General features: G+C 54.5%; 2 protein-coding genes across 2 annotated transcripts in view; one reads left to right on the forward strand and one right to left on the reverse strand.

Moving 5' to 3' along the window:
* The window catches only part of sarm1 (sterile alpha and TIR motif containing 1), a 50201-nt gene extending 34802 nt beyond the window's left edge, over positions 1-15399 (forward strand). Inside the window, exons 8-9 of the mRNA XM_072469971.1 lie at positions 5796-5917; positions 12655-15399. Coding sequence (XP_072326072.1) covers positions 5796-5917; positions 12655-12769 — 237 coding nt within the window. The 3' untranslated portion in view covers positions 12770-15399. The remainder of the gene's footprint in view (positions 1-5795; positions 5918-12654) is intronic.
* Positions 15400-17500: 2101 nt separating this feature from the next.
* Positions 17501-24257, reverse strand: part of LOC140387002 (proton-coupled folate transporter-like) — a 53809-nt gene continuing 47052 nt past the window's right edge. Inside the window, exons 4-5 of the mRNA XM_072469972.1 lie at positions 22624-22780; positions 17501-18438 (exon numbers count right to left, since the gene is read on the reverse strand). Of these exons, the coding sequence (XP_072326073.1) occupies positions 18309-18438; positions 22624-22780 (287 nt within the window). The 3' untranslated portion in view covers positions 17501-18308. The remainder of the gene's footprint in view (positions 18439-22623; positions 22781-24257) is intronic.

A 24257-nucleotide genomic window follows, 5' to 3' on the forward strand; every position in this document is an offset into this window, starting at 1 on the left:
CCAGTGAGAGTCAGTGTGTGTGGGGCCCGTACCCCAGTGAGAGTCCGAGTGTGTGGGACCTGTATCCCAGTGAGAGTCAGTGTGTGTGGGGCCCGTACCCCAGTGAGAGTCAGTATGTGTGGAACCCGTACCCCAGTGAGAGTCAGTGTGTGTGGGACCCGTACCCCAGTGAGAGTCAGTGTGTGTGGAACGCGTACCCCAGTGAGAGACAGTGTGTGTGGAACCCGTACCCCAGTGAGAGTCTGTGTGTGTGGGACCCATAGCCCAGTGAGAGTCAGTGTGTGTGAGACCCGTACCCCAGTGAGAGTCAGTGTGTGTGGAACCCGTACCCCAGTGAGAGTCAGTGTGTGTGGGACCTGTACCCCAGTGACAGTCAGTGTGTGGGGAACCCGTACCCCAGTGAGAGTCAGTGTGTGTGGGACCTGTACCCCAGTAAGAGTCAGTGTGTGTGGTACCCGTACCCCAGTGAGAGTCAGTGTGTGTGGGACCCATACCCCAGTGAGAGTCAGTGTGTGTGGAACCCGTACCCCAGTGAGAGTCAGTGTGTGTGGGGCCCGTACCCCAGTGAGAGTCAGTGTGTGTGGGGCCCGTACCCCAGTGAGAGTCCGAGTGTGTGGGACCTGTACCCCAGTGAGAGTCAGTGTCTGTGGGGCCCGTACCCCAGTGAGAGTCAGTATGTGTGGAACCCGTACCCCAGTGAGAGTCAGTGTGTGTGGGACCCGTACCCCAGTGAGAGTCAGTGTGTGTGGAACGCGTACCCCAGTGAGAGACAGTGTGTGTGGAACCCGTACCCCAGTGAGAGTCTGTGTGTGTGGGACCCATAGCCCAGTGAGAGTCAGTGTGTGTGGTACCCGTACCCCAGTGAGAGTCAGTGTGTGTGGGACCCGTACCCCAGTGAGAGTCAGTGTGTGTGGGACCCATACCCCAGTGAGAGTCAGTGTGTGTGGGACCCGTACCCCAGTGAGAGTCAGTGTGTGTGGGACCCGTACCCCAGTGAGAGTCAGTGTGTGTGGGACCCATACCCCAGTGAGAGTCAGTGTGTGTGGGGCCCGTACCCCAGTGAGAGTCCGAGTGTGTGGGACCTGTACCCCAGTGAGAGTCAGTGTGTGTGGGGCCCGTACCCCAGTGAGAGTCAGTGTGTGTGGGACCCGTACCCCAGTGAGAGTCAGTGTGTGTGGGACTCGTACCCCAGTGAGATTCAGTATGTGTGGGACCCGTACCCCAGTGAGAGTCAGTGTGTGTGGGACCCGTACCCCAGTGAGAGTCAGTATGTGTGGGACCCGTACCCCAGTGAGAGTCAGTGTGTGTGGGACCCGTACCCCAGTGAGAGTCAGTGTGTGTGGGACCCGTACCCCAGTGAGAGTCAGTGTGTGTGGGACCCGTACCCCAGTGAGAGTCAGTGTGTGTGGGACCCGTACCCCAGTGAGAGTCAGTGTGTGTGGGACCCGTACCCCAGTGAGAGTCAGTGTGTGTGGGACCCGTACCCCAGTGAGAGTCAGTGTGTGTGAGACCCGTACCCCAGGGAGAGTCAGTGTGTGTGGGACCCGTACCCCAGTGAGAGTCAGTGTGTGTGGTACCTGTACCCCAGTGAGAGTCAGTGTGTGTGGGACCCGTACCCCAGTGAGAGTCAGTGTGTGTGGGACCCGTACCCCAGTGAGAGTCAGTGTGTGTGGGACCCGTACCCCAGTGAGAGTCAGTGTGTGTGGGACCCATGCCCCAGTGAGAGTCAGTGTGTGTGGGACCCGTACTCCAGTGAGAGTCAGTGTGTGTGGGGCCCGTACCCCAGTGAGAGTCAGTGTGTGTGAGACCCGTACCCCAGTGAGAGTCAGTGTGTGTGGTACCTGTACCCCAGTGAGAGTCAGTGTGTGTGGAACTCGTACCCCAGTGAGAGTCAGTGTGTGTGGGACCCGTACCCCAGTGAGAGTCAGTGTGTGTGGGACACGTACCCCAGTGAGAGTCAGTGTGTGTGGGACCCGTACCCCAGTGAGAGTCAGTGTGTGTGAGTCCCGTACCCCAGTGAGAGTCAGTGTGTGTGGAACCCGTACCCCAGTGAGAGTCAGTGTGTGTGGGACCCGTATCCCAGTGAGAGTCAGTGTGTGTGGTACCTGTACCCCAGTGAGAGTCAGTGTGTGTGGAACCCGTACCCCAGTGAGAGTCAGTGTGTGTGGGACCCGTACCCCAGTGAGAGTCAGTGTGTGTGGGACACGTACCCCAGTGAGAGTCAGTGTGTGTGGGACCCGTACCCCAGTGAGAGTCAGTGTGTGTGAGACCGGTACCCCAGTGAGAGTCAGTGTGTGTGGAACCTGTACCCCAGTGAGTCAGTGTGTGTGGGACCCGTACCCCAGTGAGAGTCAGTGTGTGTGGGACACGTACCCCAGTGAGAGTCAGTGTGTGTGGGACCCGTACCCCAGTGAGAGTCAGTGTGTGTGGGACCTGTACCCCATTGAGAATCAGTGTGTGTGGTACCCGTACCCCAGTGAGAGTCAGTGTGTGTGGGACCCATACCCCAGTGAGAGTCAGTGTGTGTGGAACCCGTACCCCAGCGAGAGTCAGTGTGTGTGGGGCCCGTACCCCAGTGAGAGTCAGTGTGTGTGGAGCCCGTACCCCAGTGAGAGTCCGAGTGTGTGGGACCTGTACCCCAGTGAGAGTCAGTGTGTGTGGGGCCCGTACCCCAGTGAGAGTCAGTATGTGTGGAACCCGTACCCCAGTGAGAGTCAGTGTGTGTGGGACCCGTACCCCAGTGAGAGTCAGTGTGTGTGGAACCCGTACCCCAGTGAGAGACAGTGTGTGTGGAACCCGTACCCCAGTGAGAGTCAGTGTGTGTGGGACCCATACCCCAGTGAGAGTCAGTGTGTGTGGTACCCGTACCCCAGTGAGAGTCAGTGTGTGTGGGACCCGTACCCCAGTGAGAGTCAGTGTGTGTGGGACCCATACCCCAGTGAGAGTCAGTGTGTGTGGGACCCGTACCCCAGTGAGAGTCAGTGTGTGTGGGACCCGTACCCCAGTGAGAGTCAGTGTGTGTGGGACCCATACCCCAGTGAGAGTCAGTGTGTGTGGGGCCCGTACCCCAGTGAGAGTCCGAGTGTGTGGGACCTGTACCCCAGTGAGAGTCAGTGTGTGTGGGGCCCGTACCCCAGTGAGAGTCAGTGTGTGTGGGACCCGTACCCCAGTGAGAGTCAGTGTGTGTGGGACGCATACCCCAGTGAGATTCAGTATGTGTGGGACCCGTACCCCAGTGAGAGTCAGTGTGTGTGGGACCCGTACCCCAGTGAGAGTCAGTATGTGTGGGACCCGTACCCCAGTGAGAGTCTGTGTGTGTGGAACCTGTACCCCAGTGAGAGTCAGTGTGTGTGGGACCCATACCCCAGTGAGAGTCAGTGTGTGTGGGACACGTATCCCAGTGAGAGTCAGTGTGTGTGGGACCCGTACCCCAGTGAGAGTCAGCGTGTGTGGGACCCATACCTCAGTGAGAATCAGTGTGTGCGAGACCCGTACCCCAGTGAGACTCAGTGTGTGTGGAACCTGTACCCCAGTGAGAGTCAGTGTGTGTGGGACCCGTACCCCAGTGAGACTCAGTGTGTGTGGGACCCGTACCCCAGTGAGAGTCAGTGTGTGTGGGACCCGTACCCCAGGCGAGAGTCAGTGTGTGTGGGATCCGTACCCCAGTGAGAGTCAGTGTGTGTGGGACCCGTACCCCAGTGAGTGTCAGTGTGTGTCGGACCCGTACCCCAGTGAGAGTCAGTGTGTGTGGGACCCGTACCCCAGTGAGAGTCAGTGTGTGTGGGACCCGTACCCCAGTGGGAGTCAGTGTGTGTGGGACCCGCACCCCAGTGAGAGTCAGTGTGTGTGGGACCCGTACCCCAGTGAGAGTCAGTGTGTGTGGGACCCGTACCCCAGTGAGAGTCAGTGTGTGTGGGACCCGTACCCCAGTGAGAGTCAGTGTGTGTGGGACCCGTACCCCAGTGAGAGTCAGTGTGTGTGGGACCCGTACCCCAGTGAGAGTCAGTGTGTGTGGAACCCGTACCCCAGTGAGAGTCAGTGTGTGTGGAACCCGTACCCCAGTGAGAGTCAGTATGTGTGGGACATGTACCCCAGTGAGAGTCAGTGTGTGTGGAACCCGTACCCCAGTGAGAGTCAGTGAGTGTGGAACCCGTACCCTAGTGAGAGTCAATGTGTGGGACCCGTACCCCAGTGAGAGTCAGTGTGTGTGGGACCCGTACCCCAGTGAGAGTCAGTGTGTGTGGGACCCGTACCCCAGTGAGAGTCAGTGTGTGTGGGACCGGTACCACAGTGAGAGTCAGTGTGTGTGGGACCCGTACCCCAGTGAGAGTCAGTGTGTGTGGGACCCGTACCCCAGTGAGAGTCAGTGTGTGTGGGACCCGTACCCCAGTGAGAGTCAGTGTGTGTGTGACCCGTACCCCAGTGAGTCAGTGTGTGTGGGACCCGTACCCCAGTGAGAGTCAGTGTGTGTGGGACCCATACCCCAGTGAGAGTCAGTGTGTGTGGGACACGTATCCCAGTGAGAGTCAGTGTGTGTGGGACCCGTACCCCAGTGAGAGTCAGTGTGTGTGAGACCCGTACCCCAGTGAGAGTCAGTGTGTGTGGGACCCATACCCCAGTGAGAGTCAGTGTGTGTGGGACCCGTACCCCAGTGAGAGTCAGTGTGTGTGGGACCCGTAACCCAGTGAGAGTCAGTGTGTGTGGGACCCGTACCCCAGTGAGTGTAAGTGTGTGTGGGACCCGTACCCCAGTGAGAGTCAGTGTGTGTGGGACCCGTACCCCAGTGAGTGTCAGTGTGTGTGGGTCCCGTACCCCAGTGAGAGTCAGTGTGTGTGAGACCCGTACCCCAGTGAGACTCAGTGTGTGTGGGACCCGTACCCCAGTGAGAGTCAGTGTGTGTGGAACCCGTACCCCAGAGAGAGTCAGTGTGTGTATGGGACCCGTACCCCAGTGAGAGTCAGCGTGTGTGGGACCCATACCCCAGTGAGAGTCAGTGTGTGTGGGACCCGTACCCCAGTGAGAGTCAGTGTGTGGGACCCGTACCCCAGTGAGAGTCAGTGTGTGTGGGACCCGTACCCCAGTGAGAGTCAGTGTGTGTGGAACCCGTACCCAAGTGAAAGTCAGTGTGTGTGGGACCCGTATCCCAGTGAGAGTCAGTGTGTGTGGGACCCGTACCCCAGTGAGAGTCAGTGTGTGTGGGACCCGTACCCCAGTGAGAGTCAGTGTGTGTGGGACCCGGACCCCAGTGAGAGTCAGTGTGTGTGGGACCCGTATCCCAGTGAGAGTCAGTGTGTGTTGGACTGATGCTGATCTTGACTGTTGATATGATCAGAAAATCCGTTTGTCTCATATCCACTTTCAGACGTTCACTGTTCTTAACTGGTTTCTCATCGCTGGCGATGAGGATATTGGGGTACATTGAAAGGGGAGCTGGTTGAGACGTGAAGGCGAAATAAATAGAAGGGTCTGCAGAAAGAGTGAGATAAAGAGGATTCGGTGGAGGATGATGTTAAGATTAAATAGCAGCATTGAGCAGGTGGGCAGAATGGTCCGTTTCTGCACTGGAAACATAACAATGAGGCAAAGGCGAATGTCCTATTGTGACGTGGGATCTTGCTCGAAGAAATCTCACGTGCGTTCTGAAGGAATGTGTGTGTGTGTCTGAGGTGCTTTAACTGTACCAAGAGGGCTGTAGACATGTTCACAAGCTTTGCTTTATTGTATATCTCTGTACTGCAGCATGTCCTGATTCCTGACGTTTTCACTGACTCATGTTTCTCTGAATTTGCTGAAAGGAGATCGTCATGGCAATGAACTCCAGCAAGAACATCATACCCGTGGCTGACAATTTCACCTGGCCCGACCCCAGTTCTCTGCCCGAGGATATGAGGGCGATCCTCAAATTCAACGGCATCATGTAAGCATGGCGTCCAAAATCCGTTCCACGTCATCTTGTTCTTTGCTCATCTGCCCATTTAGGGCAGCACAGTAGCACAAGTGGCTAGCACTGTGGCTTCACAGCGCCAGGGTCCCAGGTTCGATTCCCCGCTGGGTCACTGTCTGTGCGGAGTCTGCACGTTCTCCCCGTGTCTGCGTGGGTTTCCTCCGGGTGCTCCGGTTTCCTCCCACAGTCCAAAGACGTGCAGGTTAGGTGGATTGGCCATGGTAAATTGCCCTTAGTGTCCAAAAAGGTCAGGAGGGGTTATTGGGTGACAGGGCCCCAAAACGCACACCTGTCCTCTACCCTGAAAAACCTGCTCATCCTAGCCACTGCCATGTGTGCCGGTGGACTATCTTAAATTGTATCAGGCTAAGCCTGGCACATGATGAGGAGGTATTAACTCTGCTTAGGGCATCCGCCCATAGACCCGCCTCTATCTCTCCTCCTAGCTCGTCCTCCCACTTGCCCTTAAGCTCCTCCACCAGAGTTTCCTCTGCTTCCGAAAGCTCCTGGTAAATATCTGAAACCTTCCCCTCCCACCCAGGTACGGGAGACTACTCTATCCTGTATCCCTCGTGGCGGCAGCAGCGGAAAGGCCGGTACCTATTTCCCAAGAAGTCTCGCACCTGCAAATACCTAAACCCGTTCCCTGCTGGCAATTCAAATTTATCCTCCAAGGCTTTCAAGCTGGGAAAGCTCCCATCTATAAATAGATTCCTCCATCCTTCTAATTCCTGCCCTCTGCCAACTCCGGAACCTGCCATCTAGCCTACCTGGTACAAACCTGTGGTTATTATAAATCGGGGTCCAAACCGATGCTCCCTCCACTCTCTCATATCTCCTCCATTGCCCCAGATTCTCAGAGCCACCGGACTTGTGGAGTATCGGGCCGGCGAGAACGGAAGAGGTGCCGTTATCAGTGCTCCCAAACTGGTGACTTTGCATAACGCCGCCTCCATCCGCTCCCACACCGACTCCTCCCCCACTACCCACTTCCTGATCATGGCTATATTACCCGCTCAGTAGTAATTGCAGAAGTTCGGCAGCCTGACTGCGCTCCAGCAACAATTTCTTCACTCGCAGGCTTTTACCCGCCCACACAAAGCCCAAAATAACCTTATTCACCAGCTTGAAAAAGGCCCTGGGGATGAAGACGGGGAGGCACTGAAAGACAAACAGAAATCTGGGGAGGACTGTCATTTTCACGGTCTGTACCCTCCCCGACAGTAACAGCGGGAGCATGTCCCATCTCTTAAAATCCCCTTCCATTTGTTCTACCAACCGGGATAGGTTTAACTTGTGCAGTAGCTCCCATTCTCAGGCCACCTGGATTCCCAGATAGCGAAAGCTCTTCCCTACCATTCTAAGCGGCAGCTCTCCCAGTCTCTTCTCCTGCCCTCTTGCCTGGATCGCAAACATCTCGCTTTTCCCCATGTTCAATTTATACCCCGAAAAATTGCCAAATTCCCCCAAGATTCGCATTACTTCCCCCATCCCCTCCAATGGGTCCGAAATGTACAAGAGCAGGTCATCTGCGTAGAGTGAGACCCGGTGCTCCACCCCCCCACCCCCCCCCCCCCCCCACGCCCCCCACCCCCGAACCAGCCCTTTCCAGTTCCTAGAGGCTCTTAACGCCATGGCCAATGGGTCTCTGGCCAGAGCAAACAGTAACGGGGAGAGGGGGCACCCTTGCCTCGTCCCTCGGTGTAGTTTAAAATACCCCGACCTCAGCCAGTTCGTACGCACACTCGCTACTGGAGCCTGATAGAGCAACTGCATCCAGTCAAAAAAGCCCTCACCAAACCTAAACCTTCCCAGCGCCTCCCACAGGTAATTCCATTCAACCCGATCAAAAGCCTTCTCTGCATCCATTGCTACCACCACCTCGGCCTCCTCTCCTTCTGAGGGCATCATAATAACATTCAAAAGCCTTCGAATATTGGCCTTGAGTTGCCTGCCCTTAACAAATCCCGTCTGGTCTTCCCCTATCACCCCCGGGACACAGTCCTCTATCCTTGTGGCCAGTATCTTAGCCAGCAGTTTGGCGTCCACATTCAGTAGAGAAATTGGCCTGTTTGACCCGCATTGCTCCGGATCCTTCTCCCAGATCAGGGTCAATGAAATTGAGGCCTGCGTCATTGTTGGGGGGAGAACTCCCTTCTCTCTTGCTTCATTAAATGTCCTCACCAGCAGTGGGCTCAATATCTCTGAAAACCTCTTATAGAATTCCACCGGGTTGCCGTCAGGCCCCGGGGCCTTGCCCGACTGCATGCCCTCCAGCCCCTTGATTATTTCCTCAATCTCAATTGGGGTTCCCAGCCCCTCCACCAGGTCCTCCTCCACCCTCGGGAACCTCAACTGATCCAGAAATTGCCTCATCCCCAGCCGGGGGTTCCGACTCACATAATTTACTATAAAAGTCCTTAAACACCTCGTTCACCCCCGCTGGGTCCAGGACAGTATTACCGTCTCTACTCTTTACTTTACCTATCTCCCTGGCCGCCTCTCTTTTCCTGAGCTAGTGCGCCAACATTCTGCTTGCCTTTTCCCCGTACTCATAGATCGCCCCCCTTGCCTCCCTCAACTGTTCCACTGCTTTTCCTGTGGTCAACTGCCCAAACTCCACCTGTACCTCCGCCACTCCCTCAGTAGTCCCGCGTCCGGGGCCTCCGAGTATCTCCTGTCCACCTGGAGTATCTCCTCCACTAATCTATCCCTCTCAGCCCGTTCCACCTTTTCTCTGTGGGCCCGTATTGAGATTAATTCCCCTCTGACTACTGCCTTCAAAGCTTCCCAGACCATCGCTGCAGAGGCCTCCCCCGTATCATTTGTTTCCAGGTAGTTCTGGATGGACTTGTTAACCCGCCCACAGACCGCCTCGTCCGCTAGCAACCCCACATCCAGTCTCCACAGCGCGCGTTGCCCTCTCTCCACACCATAGATCCACCCAGTGCGGGGCCTGATCCGACATTGCAATTGCTGAATACTCAGTATCCACCACCTTCGGTATTCGCGCCTGCGCAGAACAAAAAAGTCGATGCGAGAGTATACCTTGTGGACATGTGAAAAAAAGGAAATCTCCTTCGTCCTCGGCCGTGTAAACCTCCATGGGCCTACTCCCCACATCTGTTCCATAAAACCCTTCAATTCCTTTGCCGCAGCCGGCCCCTCCCTGTCCTGGATTTTGACTGGTCCAATTCCGGATCAATGACTGTGTTGAAGTCCTCTCCCATGATCAGGTTGTGTGACTCTAAGTCTGGGATCTTACCTAATACCCGCCTCATAAATTTCACGTCGTCCCAATTCGGAGCATATATGTTCACGAGTACCACCCGCACCCCCTCCAGCTTCCCACTCACCATTATGTACCTCCCCCCCCGTCGACACGATTCTCCCTGCCTCGAATGCCACTCGTTTGCTGATCAAGATCGCTACCCCCCCTGGTCTTTGAGTCCAGTCCTGAGTGGAACACTTGGCTAACCCACCTCTTCCTCAATCTCGTCTGGTCTGTAACCTTTAGGTGTGTCTCTTGTAGCATTGCCACGTCCACCTTCAGTTCCCTCAAATGCGCGAACCCGCGAGCCCCCTTGACCGGCCCATTCAGTCCTCTCACGTTCCATATGAACAGCCTGGACGGGGGGCTTCCAAACCCACCCCCTGCCAACTAGCCATCACCCTTTTTAGGCCAGCCTTGAGCTCGCGCCCTCCGCTTCCTCGAGTCCCCACTCAGGCTGTCGCTGTTCCCGACCTCCCATTTGTCCGAGTAACAGTTCCTCCCCTGTCAGCAAAGCAGCTCCCCCCCGCCCGCCTCCACCCCAGCAACAACACTAAAAACCCAATCCCCCAAGTCAAGCTCCAGCTTAACACCTGTCCACCTCCCACTGCGCTTCAGAGAGTCAGCTGACCCATGCTGACTCGATAGCTCCCGCCCCTGGCACCAAGCAGTCTGTCTCCCTATTGTACTCTCCTCTCCCCCCCCCCCCACATGAATAAACATTTTGAAAGCATCACATTCCCCAGTAAACAAACAACAGGAAAAAAAAGTGAAGAAGCAATCACTTTAGAAAAATAGTCACCCAAAAAGCAGAACTAAATTCAAAGCCCATCCCCCCCCCCCTCTAACAAGGTCCCTGCGAGACAGATCAACCTTTAACCATCCACACAGCCCATTATTTCACATCGAGCTACTTAAATGTTTACAATCCAGCACCACAAATCGCTGCCACAGTACTTCTCCAAGGCTTAAGTGTCTTTTAATTCACCTCCAGCTTAATTTCTTACTTCATCTGGCGTTTCAAAGTAGAAGTCCCGTTCCTCATGTGTGACCCACAGACGGGCTGGGTACAGCATCCCGAACTTCACCCCCTTCTTAAAGAGGGTCGTTTTTGCCCAATTGAACCCAGCTCGCCTCTTGGCCAAATTTGCTCCCAGGTCCTGATAAATGCGCAACTCACAGTTCTCCCACTTGCTGCTCCGTTCTTTCTTGGCTCACCGCAAAACGTGTTCCTTGTCCATGAAGCGGTGAAAACGTACCACCATGGCCCTCGGCGGTTTGTTCGCTCTGGGCTTCCTCGCGACGGCTCTGTGCGCTCTGTCCAATTCCAGGGGCCGAGGGAACGCCCCAGCCCCCATCAACTTCTCCAACATGTCCATCACATAGGCCCTCGCATCTGATCCCTCACTGCCCTCAGGGAGGCCAACAATTCTGAGATTCTGCCTCCTAGACCTATTTTCCAGGTCCTCCAGTTTCGCCTGCATTCTTTTCTGGCGGTCATTCATCACCCCCACCTTGCTTTCCAGCACGGTTATATACTCCTCGTGCTCGGACAACCTTTGTTCGACATCCTGGATCGCTCTCCCGTGTGTTTCCTGATTCTGAACCACTTGATCACTCGAAGCCTTAATCGGGTCCAGCGTGTCCTTCTTCAGCTCGGCGAAGCAATCCTCGAAAAACTTCACCAGCTGCTCCGTCAACCACTGTGCCGTCTCCCCGCGGCCCTTGCCCTCCGCCATGCTGTCCCGTGTTACCAGCTCTGCTTGCGTCTCCCTTGTAGGACTTTGTCATCTCACACGCCCACTTCTGTTCCAATTCTCCGTACACCGGAGGGGGATTTCTCCGTACACCGGAGGGGGATTTCTCCGTACACCGGAGGGGGATTTCTCCGTACACCGGAGGGGGATTTCTCCATACACCGGAGGGGGATTTCTCCGTACACCGGAGGGGGATTTCTCCGTACACCGGAGGGGGATTTCTCCATACACCGGAGGGGGATTTCTCCGTACACCGGAGGGGGATTTCTCCATACACCGGAGGGGGATTTCTCCGTACACCGGAGGGGGATTTCTCCATACACCGGAGGGGGATTTCTCCGTACACCGGAGGGGGATTTCTCCGTACACCGGAGGGGGATTTCTCCGTACACCGGAGGGGGATTTCTCCGTACACCGGAGGGGGATTTCTCCGTACACCGGAGGGGGATTTCTCCTTACTGTCTCACTCTTCACTGCTTTATCCCATAAAATCCAAAATAAAACGGGGGAAAATGTCCAAAAGTCCGTTACAGGCGGGACCTATCAAATGTGCGACCTACCCCTCCGTGGCCGCCACCGGAAGTCCACCTTCCCACAATCTCACCGTCCGTCAGCCTCCATCTGGAACGTACTCAACTCCTGGATAAGCGCAAGTCTCTGGCTAGCGAATTCCAAAGTCTCAAAACTCTTTGAGGAACGATATTTCCCCCCAAACAAGTGCTAAATGGCCGCCCCTCCACCTGACACTGACCTTTCATCACAACAACGTTTATCCCTCTGCCCCGCCCACGTTTACCCAACCTTCCCTTCCCTCTAACTGCACCATTCACCCTGAGCACTCCCTGTGGGAGCACGTTCTCCCCGCTCCCTGGATAAGGACGTTTCTCCTGAATACCCCATGGGAATGTGTCACCATCTGCTATTGATGGCTCCTGGTTTTGAAGGGATGTTATGAAGTTTTTTTTTTCCAGGACCTTGGAAAGAATTGAGAGGATAGAGAGACACAGACGGAAATGTTTTTCACTGGGGTGGGGTGAAGGACAAGAGGACAGAATCTTAAATTCACGGGCCAGGACATTCAGGAGGGAAGTTAGAAAACATCTTCACGTTTGGGCAGCACGGTGGCACAGTGGTTAGCACTGTGGCTTCACAGCTCCAGGGTCCCAGGTTCGATTCCGGCTTGGGTCACTGTCTGTGCGGAGTCTGCACGTCCTCCCCGTGTGTGCGTGGGTTTCCTCCGAGTGCTCCGGTTTCCTCCCACAGTCCAAAGACATGCAGGTTAGGTGGATTGGCCATGCTAAATTGCCCTTAGTGTCCAAAACAGGTTAGGAGGGGTTATTGGGTTACTGGGATAGGGTGGAAGTGAGGGCTTAAGTAGGTCGGTGCAGACTCGATGGGCCGAATGGCCTCCTTCTGCACTGTATGTTCTATGTTTGTTCTAAAGATTGGTAGAAGTGTGGTACACTCTCCCATAAAAAGCAGGTTAAATATTAAAAATCTGACATCAATCGTTTTCTTTCAGCTGCCAAGGATTAGTAGCCAGAGTGGGTACTTAAAGTTCACATACAGGTTGAATTGAATGATAGAACAGGTTAGATGGGCTGAATGGCCTCCTCCTGTTCCTATCAGGATTTGCACAGCACTTACTCACTTCACCTGCTTATTTTCTCTCCCCCGCGCAGGTGGTCTCACGAGTACCAAGACGCCAGTATCGAGAAGATTCTGCGGTTCCTCCACACTCCATCCCAGAATGACTGCACTGTGCCGCCAGACACGGCGATGCCGCACCATGGGTAACCTTCGCGGCCGTCGAACCGTCCCCCTGTCTGTCCTTCCGTGCACCGCCGGCCAGCCCTCGGACTCCTGCTCTGCAGCTCCACCTTTACGTCTCCACTTCCTCATTGCTGATAGAAATCATGACGACCAGCCCCATGGGCAGCCACGGCTGGTTAGATGTTTGAGCCCTCCATGGCAGCGGCCTCCGTGTCAGGCTGGCGGCCTGCGATTCCTGGTGAGCCTGAATCGGGGAGTGCAGCCTGTTCTTGTTTTGTTACTTGTGTTCATCCCTCCGATAATGTGAACGGAATTTCTGTGGATCTCCCAACCGACGCACACAGTAAACCTCAGAAAGCTTTGACTGCAGAGACGGAAGTAACAAACCCTGTACCGGGGGTGGGAGGGGAGCTATTTCCCACGGGTGCGGGTCGTTCCTGGTAACCCCACCCCCCCCCAACACCTTGACACGCCTCTGCCCCGCTGCCAACCCCCAAAGGGCGTCTTCACACTCAGGGTCACTTTTGCCTTGCTCTTTGCTCTTCCCACTGTCACCACAGCACCCCCACCCCCCACCCCGCCTCTCAGTGTCTCACCCACAACTTTACAAGTTCTTAGCTCCCGTCCCCCACCAGGTCTCTCCCTCATCTCTTTCCATTCCCTTTGTGGGCTCTCTCCCACCACAGGACCACGTAAATCCAACCCGGGAATAGGTTGCAATAATATAAAAGCAAATCACTGCGGATGCTGGAATCTGAAACAGAAAAACAGCAAACACTGGGCAATCTCAGCAGGTCCGACAGCCTCTGTGGAGAGAGAAGGGAGCTAACGTTTCGGGTCTGGATGATAAAGTTGCTTTGACAAAGAGTCAAAGAGCTCCCTTCTCTCTCCACAGATGCTGTCAGACCTGCTGAGATTGTCCAGTGTTTGCTGTTTTTGTGCCGGGAAAAGGCTACTTTAGATTTTGTTTTCAGCAAGAAAAGGTTAATTAGTAATCTGATCGACAGGGATCGTCTGGGAAGATTGATCATAACATAATATAATTCCAGATTCAGTTCGGGAGTGATATACTTTGTGCAAAAGTAGAGAGCTTAGACTTAAATAAAGCCAGTTCTGTAGGTGTGAGGGGTGGGTTAGCTGAGGTAGATTGGGAAAGTAGGTGAATAAGTGTGACCACAGGTGAATACTTAAACAAATAATTCACAATTCTCAATAACTCTATATTTCACTGTGAAATGAAAACCTGCGGCAAACAAAGCGGTTAAAGATTAAAAGACAAGGCTTTATGATATTGCCGGGAAGTAATAGCCCTGAGGATTTGGAGAGTTTCAGATAAATAGGGAACGATGAACAAAAAACAATGAGAGTAAACATGCAAGAAAAATGAAAACGGGTTGCAAGAGCTTCTACAAATACCTAAAAAGGAAGAGAGTAGCTAAGGTAAATGAGGTTCCCTTAAGAGACCGAGAATTATAATGGGGAAAAGGAAAAAGAGGGAGGGCGAACTGTAAAATACAGAGATGGTAAACAAATATTTTTTGTCTGTCTGCACAGTAAAAGATACAAAACAAATTAGAAAATAGACAGGAACCCCAAGGGTCTAACGAGAGTGAGGAACTGATTAATAATAACAGAAAATAAAAATTACTGAGAGCTTAATGGGACTCAAGAGTTGCCAAATGCTCTGGATCTGATGGTCTGTGGCCTGGGGTACCAAAGAGGTGGCTACAGAGTTAGAGGATTGAAATGTGTAAGATTCTGAGAGGATTTAACAGTGTTGATACCGAGGTAGTTTCCCCCTAGCTGGAGAATCCAGAACACGGGGACAAAGCCTCAGGAAAAAGGATCGGCCATTTAGGACTGAGATGTGGAAAAATGTCTTCACTGAGGTTTGTGAATCTTTGGAACTCTCTATCGCAGAGGGCTGTGGATTCTCCATAGTTGAGTACATTGATACTCTGCAGAATTGAGGGATATGGTGATCGAGTGGGGTTGAGTGTAGGGGTTTATTACCATATTTTGTCTCTCACACCATCAGCAGGGTCTCAGTTTCTGAAAGGGTCTCCACCTCTCTCTGCAATGCCCCCCGCCCGTCTCATTGCCCCGCCCCCTGACAGGCTCTTGGCCTCATTTCCTCCCCTCAGGTTTGACCAACTCTCAGGCTCTCCGTTATCCTTTGCAGGGGCACTGTCTGTCCGTCCTGCTCCTCTGTCCTGGACCTTGGTCCCTCTGTCCCATGCCCCCCCCCCCTCGGCTAACGCAACACCTTGCACTGCAGTCTCTGGGGAAGTTGGATCCCATCATCGACATCGTCAGACCTCAGCAACTTTCGGACTTATCTATGGATGCGCTCCCAGTACATTCTGTGTCACAGTTGATGTTTGCTGTGCCTTTATTAACTCTCTGGGGGGAGGTTCACTGAATCCGCTTGGCAGAAATGGGGTGAGTACAGCTCAGACCTCCATTTTGCACCCTGCCTGAGTTTAGCCCCTATTGCCTTCGATGCTTCCCCATTTTCCCTCAGGTGCACGGTATTAAAGTGATCAATCTAACGCTGCAGTCATATTAACTATTAAGAGTGTAATTTAGGTCAGATTGATTTTAAGCGAACTCTCGAATAAAATATCTCCCAACACAGGAGAGATTGTACAATTCCTCACCCTCACTGTTCCGTTCTCCTGTTAGTGACTAAAGGTGCTCAGAAGCTGCAATGTCTTCCAATGGGAACCGGCTGATTCAGCTGCATTTTCACAGCACATCAGCATCTTGCGAAATGCAGAAAAACACCACGGGAATCTCTGACCCCCGCCATGTCGGAGAATCCCCGGGGGGGGGGGGGGCGGCGTGAATCCCACCCCGCCGCCGGCTGCCATATTCTCCAGTGCCGTTTTTCATGCGGGGGCTGGATTCCCACCGCTCCGGTTGGGGGCCGTTGCCGGGGGGGGGGGGGGGGGGGGGAGGACACGGACGTGGGGGGATCCGACCCCGGGGGTGGCCCCCACGGTGGCCTGGCCCGCGATCGGGGCCCACCGATCGGCGGGCGGGCTTGTTCCGTGGGGGCACTGCTTCCTTCCGTGCCGGCCCCTGTCGGGCTCCGCTATGGCCGGCGCGGAGGAGGACCCACCGCGCAAGCGCCAAAATACGCCGGCCCTTCGGCGCCGGCTGGAGCGGTGCCAACCCCTCCGGCATCCACCTGGCCCCCTCGGCAGGTGAGAATTCCTCACCTTGGGGGGCCATTGACGCCGGAGTCGTTGGCGCTGATTTTCCCGCTGGCGTGAGGACTTAATCCCCAGAAGGGTGGATCCTGGCCGTGTTTACATTCATAAACTCACAGCAACACAGACTTCTTTTCCCACAGTGACCTCAGACAGATCAAAGTTTTTATACGCCAGTGAGGTACTTTGAAGTGTGGTCACTGCTGTGATGCAGGAAACATGGCAGCCAACGTGTACACAGCAAGATCCCATGAAGGGCAATGTGATAATGACCAGATCATCTATTTGTATTTAACTAGTGTTCTTTTCAGGCAAACATATTTCCGCAGGACACCAGGGAGACACCCCACCCACCCCCCTGGTCTTCTCCCATCTCCATCTGAGGGGTAAATAGTGCCTCAACTTAACACCGTCAGGGAGTCGATAATGAGAGAACTCTGCACTGTCAGAGGGTCAGGACTGAGGGAGTGCCGCACTGTCAGAGGGTCAGTACTGAGGGAGTGCTGCACTGTCAGAGGGTCAGTACTGAGGGAGTGCTGCACTGTCAGAGGGTCAGTACTGAGGGAGTGCTGCAGTGTCAGAGGGTCAGTACTGAGGGAGTGCCGCACTGTCAGAGGGTCAGTACTGAGGGAGTGTCGCACTGTCAGAGGGTCAGTACTGAGGGAGTGCTGCACTGTCAGAGGGTCAGTACTGAGGGAGTGCTGCACTGTCAGAGGGTCAGTACTGAGGGAGTGCTGCACTGTCAGAGGGTCAGTACTGAGAGAGTGCTGCACTGTCAGAGGGTCAGTACTGAGGGCGTGCCGCACTGTCAGAGGGTCAGTACTGAGGGAGTGCTGCACTGTCAGAGAGTCAGTACTGAGGGAGTGTCGCACTGTCAGAGGGTCAGTACTGAGGGAGTGCTGCACTGTCAGAGGGTCAGTACTGAGGGAGTGCTGCACTGTCAGAGGGTCAGTACTGAGGGAGCGCTGCACTGTCAGAGGGTCAGTACTGAGGGAGTGCTGCACTGTCAGAGGGTCAGTACTGAGGGAGTGCTGCACTGTCAGAGGGTCAGTACTGAGAGAGTGCTGCACTGTCAGAGGGTCAGTACTGAGGGAGTGCTGCACTGTCAGAGGGTCAGTACTGAGGGAGTGCTGCACTGTCAGAGGGTCAGTACTGAGAGAGTGCTGCACTGTCAGAGGGTCAGTACTGAGGGAGTGCTGCACTGTCAGAGGGTCAGTACTGAGGGAGTGCTGCACTGTCAGAGGGTCAGTACTGAGAGAGTGCTGCACTGTCAGAGGGTCAGTACTGAGGGAGTGCCGCACTGTCAGAGGGTCAGTACTGAGAGAGCGCTGCACTGTCAGTGGGTCAGTACTGAGGGAGTGCTGCACTGTCAGAGGGTCAGTACTGAGGGAGTGCCGCACTGTCAGAGGGTCAGTACTGAGGGAGTGCTGCACTGTTGGAGGGTCCTCTTAACAGCCCTCACCCCCTGGAATCCAGGAGTGAGCCGGAGTTCGGCGAATTAACAGCTAACTGCGCAGATTAAGGAATGAGACACCAGGTGGCGAATGCAGAAATCACTTTATTCCAGTCATTCACTGTTGAATCACTCGTTCTCTTCTTGTCTTGAAGATGTGGCGAGAGTGTGCGGACAATGGCATTAAAATCAATTCAAACATTGAAAAAACGTAATTCTGTAATCATTTTGATCATTCTTCAATTTAGGTTTGCAATTTCCAACGATTAACTTTGACACAGTTTCAGCAATGCTTCATTGACACTCCCAGCACGGGTCTCTGGATAGGCCTGGAGCTCAATTGAAGAGTCACCAAGGCAAAGGTGGTTCATATCCCTTCCTGCCTCAGGGATGCTGGGAAGTCTTGGCCAATGATGACCACCTCAAGTCCAAGCCTGGGGCCAGGAAGTGAAATACTGAGGCATTCGGAACTCCGACGGGTGAGGATTGCACAAATCGGGAGTGACTGGCCTCGGGGGCAGGAGGGTCGGTAACCCGAGGGACAAACATGCCAAAGAATCAGCAAGGAGATGAGGTTTGGGCAGGGTGTTCTGACCAGGAACGTATTTCCCGAAAGGGCAGTGGAAGCTGATTCAATAATAACTTCAAAACGGAACTGGGTAAATTCTTGAAAAGCAGACGTTTGCACAGGGGGGGCGGGGGGAGACCAGGAGACTCAGGCACAATGGACGGAAGAGAGGCCTGCTGTGCTGTATGATTCCAGGGTTCTTCGCGCGCACATCGATAGAAGCAGACTGAGGCACTGGCAGCACCAAGCAGCTGGACCAGGCTCTGACAGCACGCACACACACACATTCTGACGGGCTCATTATTGCATGAATACATGATTGGTTAATTACGACACGTTTGGACAGATTCGCTCCTCCTGATTGGAGGAGGCATCAGCATCGATGGTGACGGTGGAACCTCGGGGACTGTCCTCGAATCGGCTATATCGCTTCCCTCTCTCAGCCCAACCCAAGGTCCTGAAAACAGAAAACAAACAGGAAAATGTATCAGGGGAGTGCCTTCCAGGGACAACTTCAAACCCTTCAGTTAATAATCACATTATCTGCGATCAGCGCTTAGTATCGAACACTGTCCTGGGAGTGTTTGATGGGGACAGTGTAGAGGGAGCTTTACTCTGTATCTAACCCCGTGCTGTACCTGTCCTGGGAGTGTTTGATGGGGACAGTGTAGAGGGAGCTTTACTCTGTATCTAACCCCGTGCAGTACCTGTCCTGGGAGTGTTTGATGGGGACAGTGTAGAGGGAGCTTTACTCTGTATCTAACCCCGTGCTGTACCTGTCCTGGGAATGTTTGATGGGGACAGTGTAGAGGGAGCTTTACTCTGTATCTAACCCCGTGCTGTACCTGTCCTGGGAGTGTTTGATGGGGACAGTGTAGAGGGAGCTTTACTCTGTATCTAACCCCGCGCTGTACCTGTCCTGGGAGTGTTTGAAGGGGACAGTGTAGAGGGAGCTTTACTCTGTATCTAACCCCGTGTTGTACCTGTCCTGGGAGTGTTTGATGGGGACAGTGTAGAGGGAGCTTTACTCTGTATCTAACCCCGTGCTGTACCTGTCCTGGGAGTGTTTGATGGGGACAGTGTAGAGGGAGCTTTACTCTGTATCTAACCCCGTGCTGTACCTGTCCTGGGAGTGTTTGATGGGGACAGTGTAGAGGGAGCTTTACTCTGTATCTAACCCCGTGCTGTACCTGTCCTGGGAGTGTTTGATGGGGACAGTGTAGTGGGAGCTTTACTCTGTATCTAACCCCGTGCTGTACCTGTCCTGGGAGTGTTTGATTGGGACAGTGTAGAGGGAGCTTTACTCTGTATCTAACCCCGTGCTGTACCTGTCCTGGGAGTGTTTGATGGGGACAGTGTCGAGGGAGTTAGGTGCAGTAGCTGAACATTCATTCCCTTTGCTGCGTTTTAAACTCCATCCCTGAGGTGGATTACTGTAACCCAATCCCAGAAGTTCCCATTGCTCAGCACAACTCAATCTTTAAAAAAAAGTTTCAAGAAAGAGCGTGACCGTTGCTCCTGAAGTTTTTGTACTTGCTGCTTTGCTCAGCAGTTTACACTTTGGACTCAACTTCACCCGCTGCTATCTGTGTCTTTTTCTCCCCACTTCTAGCACACACTCCTTCGCCACCCCATCCATCCATCCCTCTCTCTCCCTCCGATCCAGGATCTCAGTTATACTGGCTACAACTTCTGATGTTGAGTGTGCTGTCACCCTCCCGTCAGCAATATCTCAGGTGCACGGGGCTGGGAGGATGGAGCTGGTTGCTGTGGGTGTTGTAGAGCAAGTGGCACCTCGCCAGGACCAGACTATTCATAGCTGCTGACAGGAATGTTCTATTTTACACATGATCTTTCGTTCATAACATTGCAACAGATCTCAGATAAGAATCTTGATGACTGTTGCTTAATGCAGAGGTATTCTGATAAATGCACCCTGTACTCTGTTATGGGCCAGGGTATAGAGAACCCCAAAGTGTATCAGGGAGTTCACCTGACCCACAACTTTTACTAGATTGTGGTATGGGGGAGCGCACGGCCCACTCTACAGGTGTGGTACAGCAGAAATGGAAAAGTATGTTTTAAAGCAAAACAATGTTTATTCTATGAACCCAAGTTAACCTTTTCAAAACATACAGTGAACATCTTAGCAACCATTAGAACATAGAACATAGAACAATACAGCGCAGTACAGGCCCTTCGGCCACACGATGTTGCACCGAAACAAAAGCCATCTAACCTACACTATGCCATTTCATCCATATGTTATCCAATAAACTTTAAAATGCCCTCAATGTTGGCGAGTTCACTACTGTTGCAGGTAGGGCATTCCACGGCCTCACTACTCTTTGCGTAAAGAACCTACCTCTGACCTCTGTCCTATATCTATTACCCCTCAGTTTAAAGTTATGTCCCCTCGTGCCAGCCATATCCATCCGCGAGGGAAGGCTCTCACTGTCCACCCTATCCAACCCCTGATCATTTTGTATGCCTCTATTAAGTCTCCTCTTAACCTTCTTCTCTCTCAACGAAAACAACCTCAAGTCCGTCAGCCTTTCCTCATAAGATTTTCCCTCCCATACCAGGCAACATCCTGGTAAATCTCCTCTGCACCCGCTCCAAAGCCTCCACGTCCTTCCTATAATGCGGTGACCAGAACTGTACGCAATACTCCAAATGCGGCCGGACCAGAGTTCTGTACAGCTGCAACATGACCTCCCGACTCCGGAACTCAATCCCTCTACCAATAAAGGCCAACACTCCATAGGCCTTCTTCACAACCCTATCAACCTGGGTGGCAACTTTCAGGGATCTATGTACATGGACACCTAGATCCCTCTGCTCATCCACACTTTCAAGAACTTTACCATTAGCCAAATATTCCGCATTCCTGTTATTCCTTCCAAAGTGAATCACCTCACACTTCTCTACATTAAACTCCATTTGCCACCTCTCAGCCCAGCTCTGCAGCTTATCTATATCCCTCTGTAACCTGCTACATCCTTCCACACTATCGACAACACCACCGACTTTAGTATCGTCTGCAAATTTACTCACCCACCCTTCTGCGCCTTCCTCTAGGTCATTGATAAAAATGACAAACAGCAACGGCCCCAGAACAGATCCTTGTGGTACTCCACTTGTGACTGTACTCCATTCTGAACATTTCCCATCAACCACCACCCTCTGTCTTTCAGCTAGCCAATTTCTGATCCACATCTCTAAATCACCCTCAATCCCCAGCCTCCGTATTTTTTGCAATAGCCTACCGTGGGGAACCTTATCAAACGCTTTGCTGAAATCCATATACACCACATCAACTGCTCTACCCTCGTCTACCTGTTCAGTCACCTTCTCAAAGAACTCAATAAGGTTTGTGAGGCATGACCCTACCCCTTCACAAAGCCATGCTGACTATCCCTGATCATATTATTCCTATCTAGATGATTATAAATCTTGTCCCTTATAATCCCCTCCAAGACTTTACCCACTATAGACGTGAGGCTCACCGGTCTATAGTTGCCGGGGTTGTCTCTGCTCCCCTTTTTGAACAAAGGGACCACATTTGATGTCCTCCAGTCCTCTGGCACTATTCCTGTAGCCAATGATGACATAAAAATCAAAGCCAAAGGTCCAGCAATCTCTTCCCTGGCCTCCCAGAGAATCCTAGGATAAATCCCATCAGGTCCCGGGGACTTATCTATTTTCAGCCTGTCCAGAATTGCCAACACCTCTTCCCTACGTACCTCAATGCCATCTATTCTATTAGCCTGGGGCTCAGCATTAATTCAAATACAACCCCCAAAGAATACAACACTAAGTAATCCTTTAAGCTTTCCTTTTAACATCCATACGACTTAAAAACAAAACCTTTATCAGAAGCACATCAAAGTCACCTACTGAAAACATTTATAATTCTGAATTCACCAAATGATCAAGAGATAGTCTTTTGATGGCAGAGAGAACAGCAGTAACACCTGCTTGGTCTGGCTTCAGCTCCAACACTGAAACAAAACTAAAACACACCCTGCAGCAAACAGCCTAAAACGAAAGTAAAAAGCTGACAGACAGCCCAGCTCCACCCACTCTCTGACATCACTGATAAACACCCATTTCTGAAAGGTACTCTCACATGACACCTCTCACAGCCACTCCTGGAAAGACATCTTATAACCTCGGTTTAGCAAGTGGAACAGTACAGGCGAAGCTGGTAATAAACACAATTGGATGCACAGTTAACCCACTAGTCTGCTGCGTCACAGTTAAAGCACATCAGAACCTCAGAAGGGGCAGCACGGTAGCACCGTGGTTAGCACCACTGCCTCACAGAGCCAGGGCCGCGGGTTCGATTCCCGGCTTGGGTCACTGTCTGTGCGGAGTCTGCACGTTCTCCCCCGTGTCTGCGTGGGTTTCCTCCGGGTGCTCTGGATTCCTCCCACAGGTCCTGAAAGACGTGCTGTTAGGTGAATTGGACATTCTGAATTCTCCCTCCATGAACCCGAACAGGTGCCCGAGCGTGGCGACTAGGGCTTTTCACAGTAACTTCATTGCAGTGTTAATGTAAGTCTACTTGTGACAATAATAAAGATTATATTATGGAACTTGATTATCCAATAAGCCAGTAATTGATGAGGTTGCTTACCCGAGAATGCCCATTGGAAGGAGAAGCAGGGCAGCTCCAAAGAGAAAAGAGAAACCTTTGAGGAAATACAGCGTTGCCGGATATAAAGAGCTGAAGATGAGTGTCGATGCCAGTGAACACGCACTCTCCACACAGGCCACCGAGGCAAACAGCGCTCCTAGAGCGGACACAACAGCAACTTCAGTTACACATCCTTCTCCTCCCCCTCCTCCCTCCCCTCCCCCCCCAACCCCTCCCCCCACTCCCCAACCCCTCCCCCCGCCCCCAACCCCTCCCCCCTCCCCCTGCGCCCTCCCCTCCCCCCGCCCCCAACCCCTCCCCCTGCTCCCAGCCCCTCCCCCTGTTCCCAACCCCTCCCCCTGCCCCCAACCCTTCCCCCCCCCACCCCCTGCCCCCAACCGCTCCCCTCCCCCTGCCCCCCAACCCCTGCCCCCAACCGCTCCCCTCCCCCAACACTTCCCCCTGCCCCCAACCGCTCCCCTCCCCCCAACCCCTCCCCCTGCCCCCTGCCCCCAACCCGCTCCCCCAACCCCTCCCCCTCCCCCTTCCCTCCCCCTCCCCTCCCCCAACCCCTCCCCCTGCCCCACCCCTCCCTCCTGCCCCGAACCCCCTCCCCCTGCACCCAACCCCTCCCACTGCCCCCAACCGCTCCCCTCCCCCCAACCCCTCCCCCTGCCCCCAACCCCTCCCCCCCTGCCCCCAACCCCTCCCCCCTGCCCCCAAACCCCTCCCCCCAGACCCCTCCCCCTCCCCCTGCCCCCAACCCCTCCCCCCTGCCCCCAACCCCTCCCCCTGCCCCCAACCCCTCCCCCTGCCCCAACCCCTCCCCCCTGCCCCAACACTTCCCCCTGCCCCTAACCGCTCCCCTCCCCCAACCCCTCCCCTGCCCCCAACCCCTCCCCCCTCCCCAACCCCTCCCCCTGCCCCCAACCCCTCCCCCCAACCCCTCCCCCTGCCCCCAACCCCTCCCCCCCAACCCCTCCCCCTGCCCCCAACCCCCTCTCCCCTGCCCCCAACCCCTCCCCCTGCCCCCAACCCCTCCCCCAGCCATAACCTCTCCCCCCTGCCCCCAACCCCTCCCCTGCCCCCAACCCCTCCCCCCGCCCCCAACCCCTCCCCCTGCCCCCAACCCCTCCCCATGCCCCCAACCCCTCCCCCCTCCCCAACCCCTCCCCCTGCCCCCAACCCCTCCCCCTGCCCGCCAACCCCCCCCCCTGCCCCCAACCCCCTCCCCCCTGCCCCCAACCCTCCCCAGCCATAACCTCTCCCCCTGCCCCCAACCCCTCCCCCTGCCCCCAACCCCCCCCCCCCCCGCCCCAACCCCTCCCCCTGCCCCCAACCCCTCCCATGCCCCCAACACCTCCCCCAACTCCTCCCCCTCCCCCAACCCCTCCCCCTGCCCCAACCCCTCCCCCTGCCCCAACCCCTCCCCCTGCCCCCAACCCCTCCCCCTGCCCCCAACCCCTCCCCTCCCCAACCCCTCCCCCTGCCCCCAACCCCTCCACTGCCCCCATCCCGTCCCCTGTCCCCAATCCCCTGCCCCCAACCCCTCCCCTGCCCCCTACCCCTCCCCCTGCCCCAACCCCTCCCCTTCCCCAACACCCACCCCCTGCCCCAACCCCTCCCCCTGCCCC

This window comes from Scyliorhinus torazame, chromosome 12 (assembly GCF_047496885.1).
Source record: "Scyliorhinus torazame isolate Kashiwa2021f chromosome 12, sScyTor2.1, whole genome shotgun sequence".
Classification (NCBI taxonomy): domain Eukaryota; kingdom Metazoa; phylum Chordata; class Chondrichthyes; order Carcharhiniformes; family Scyliorhinidae; genus Scyliorhinus; species Scyliorhinus torazame.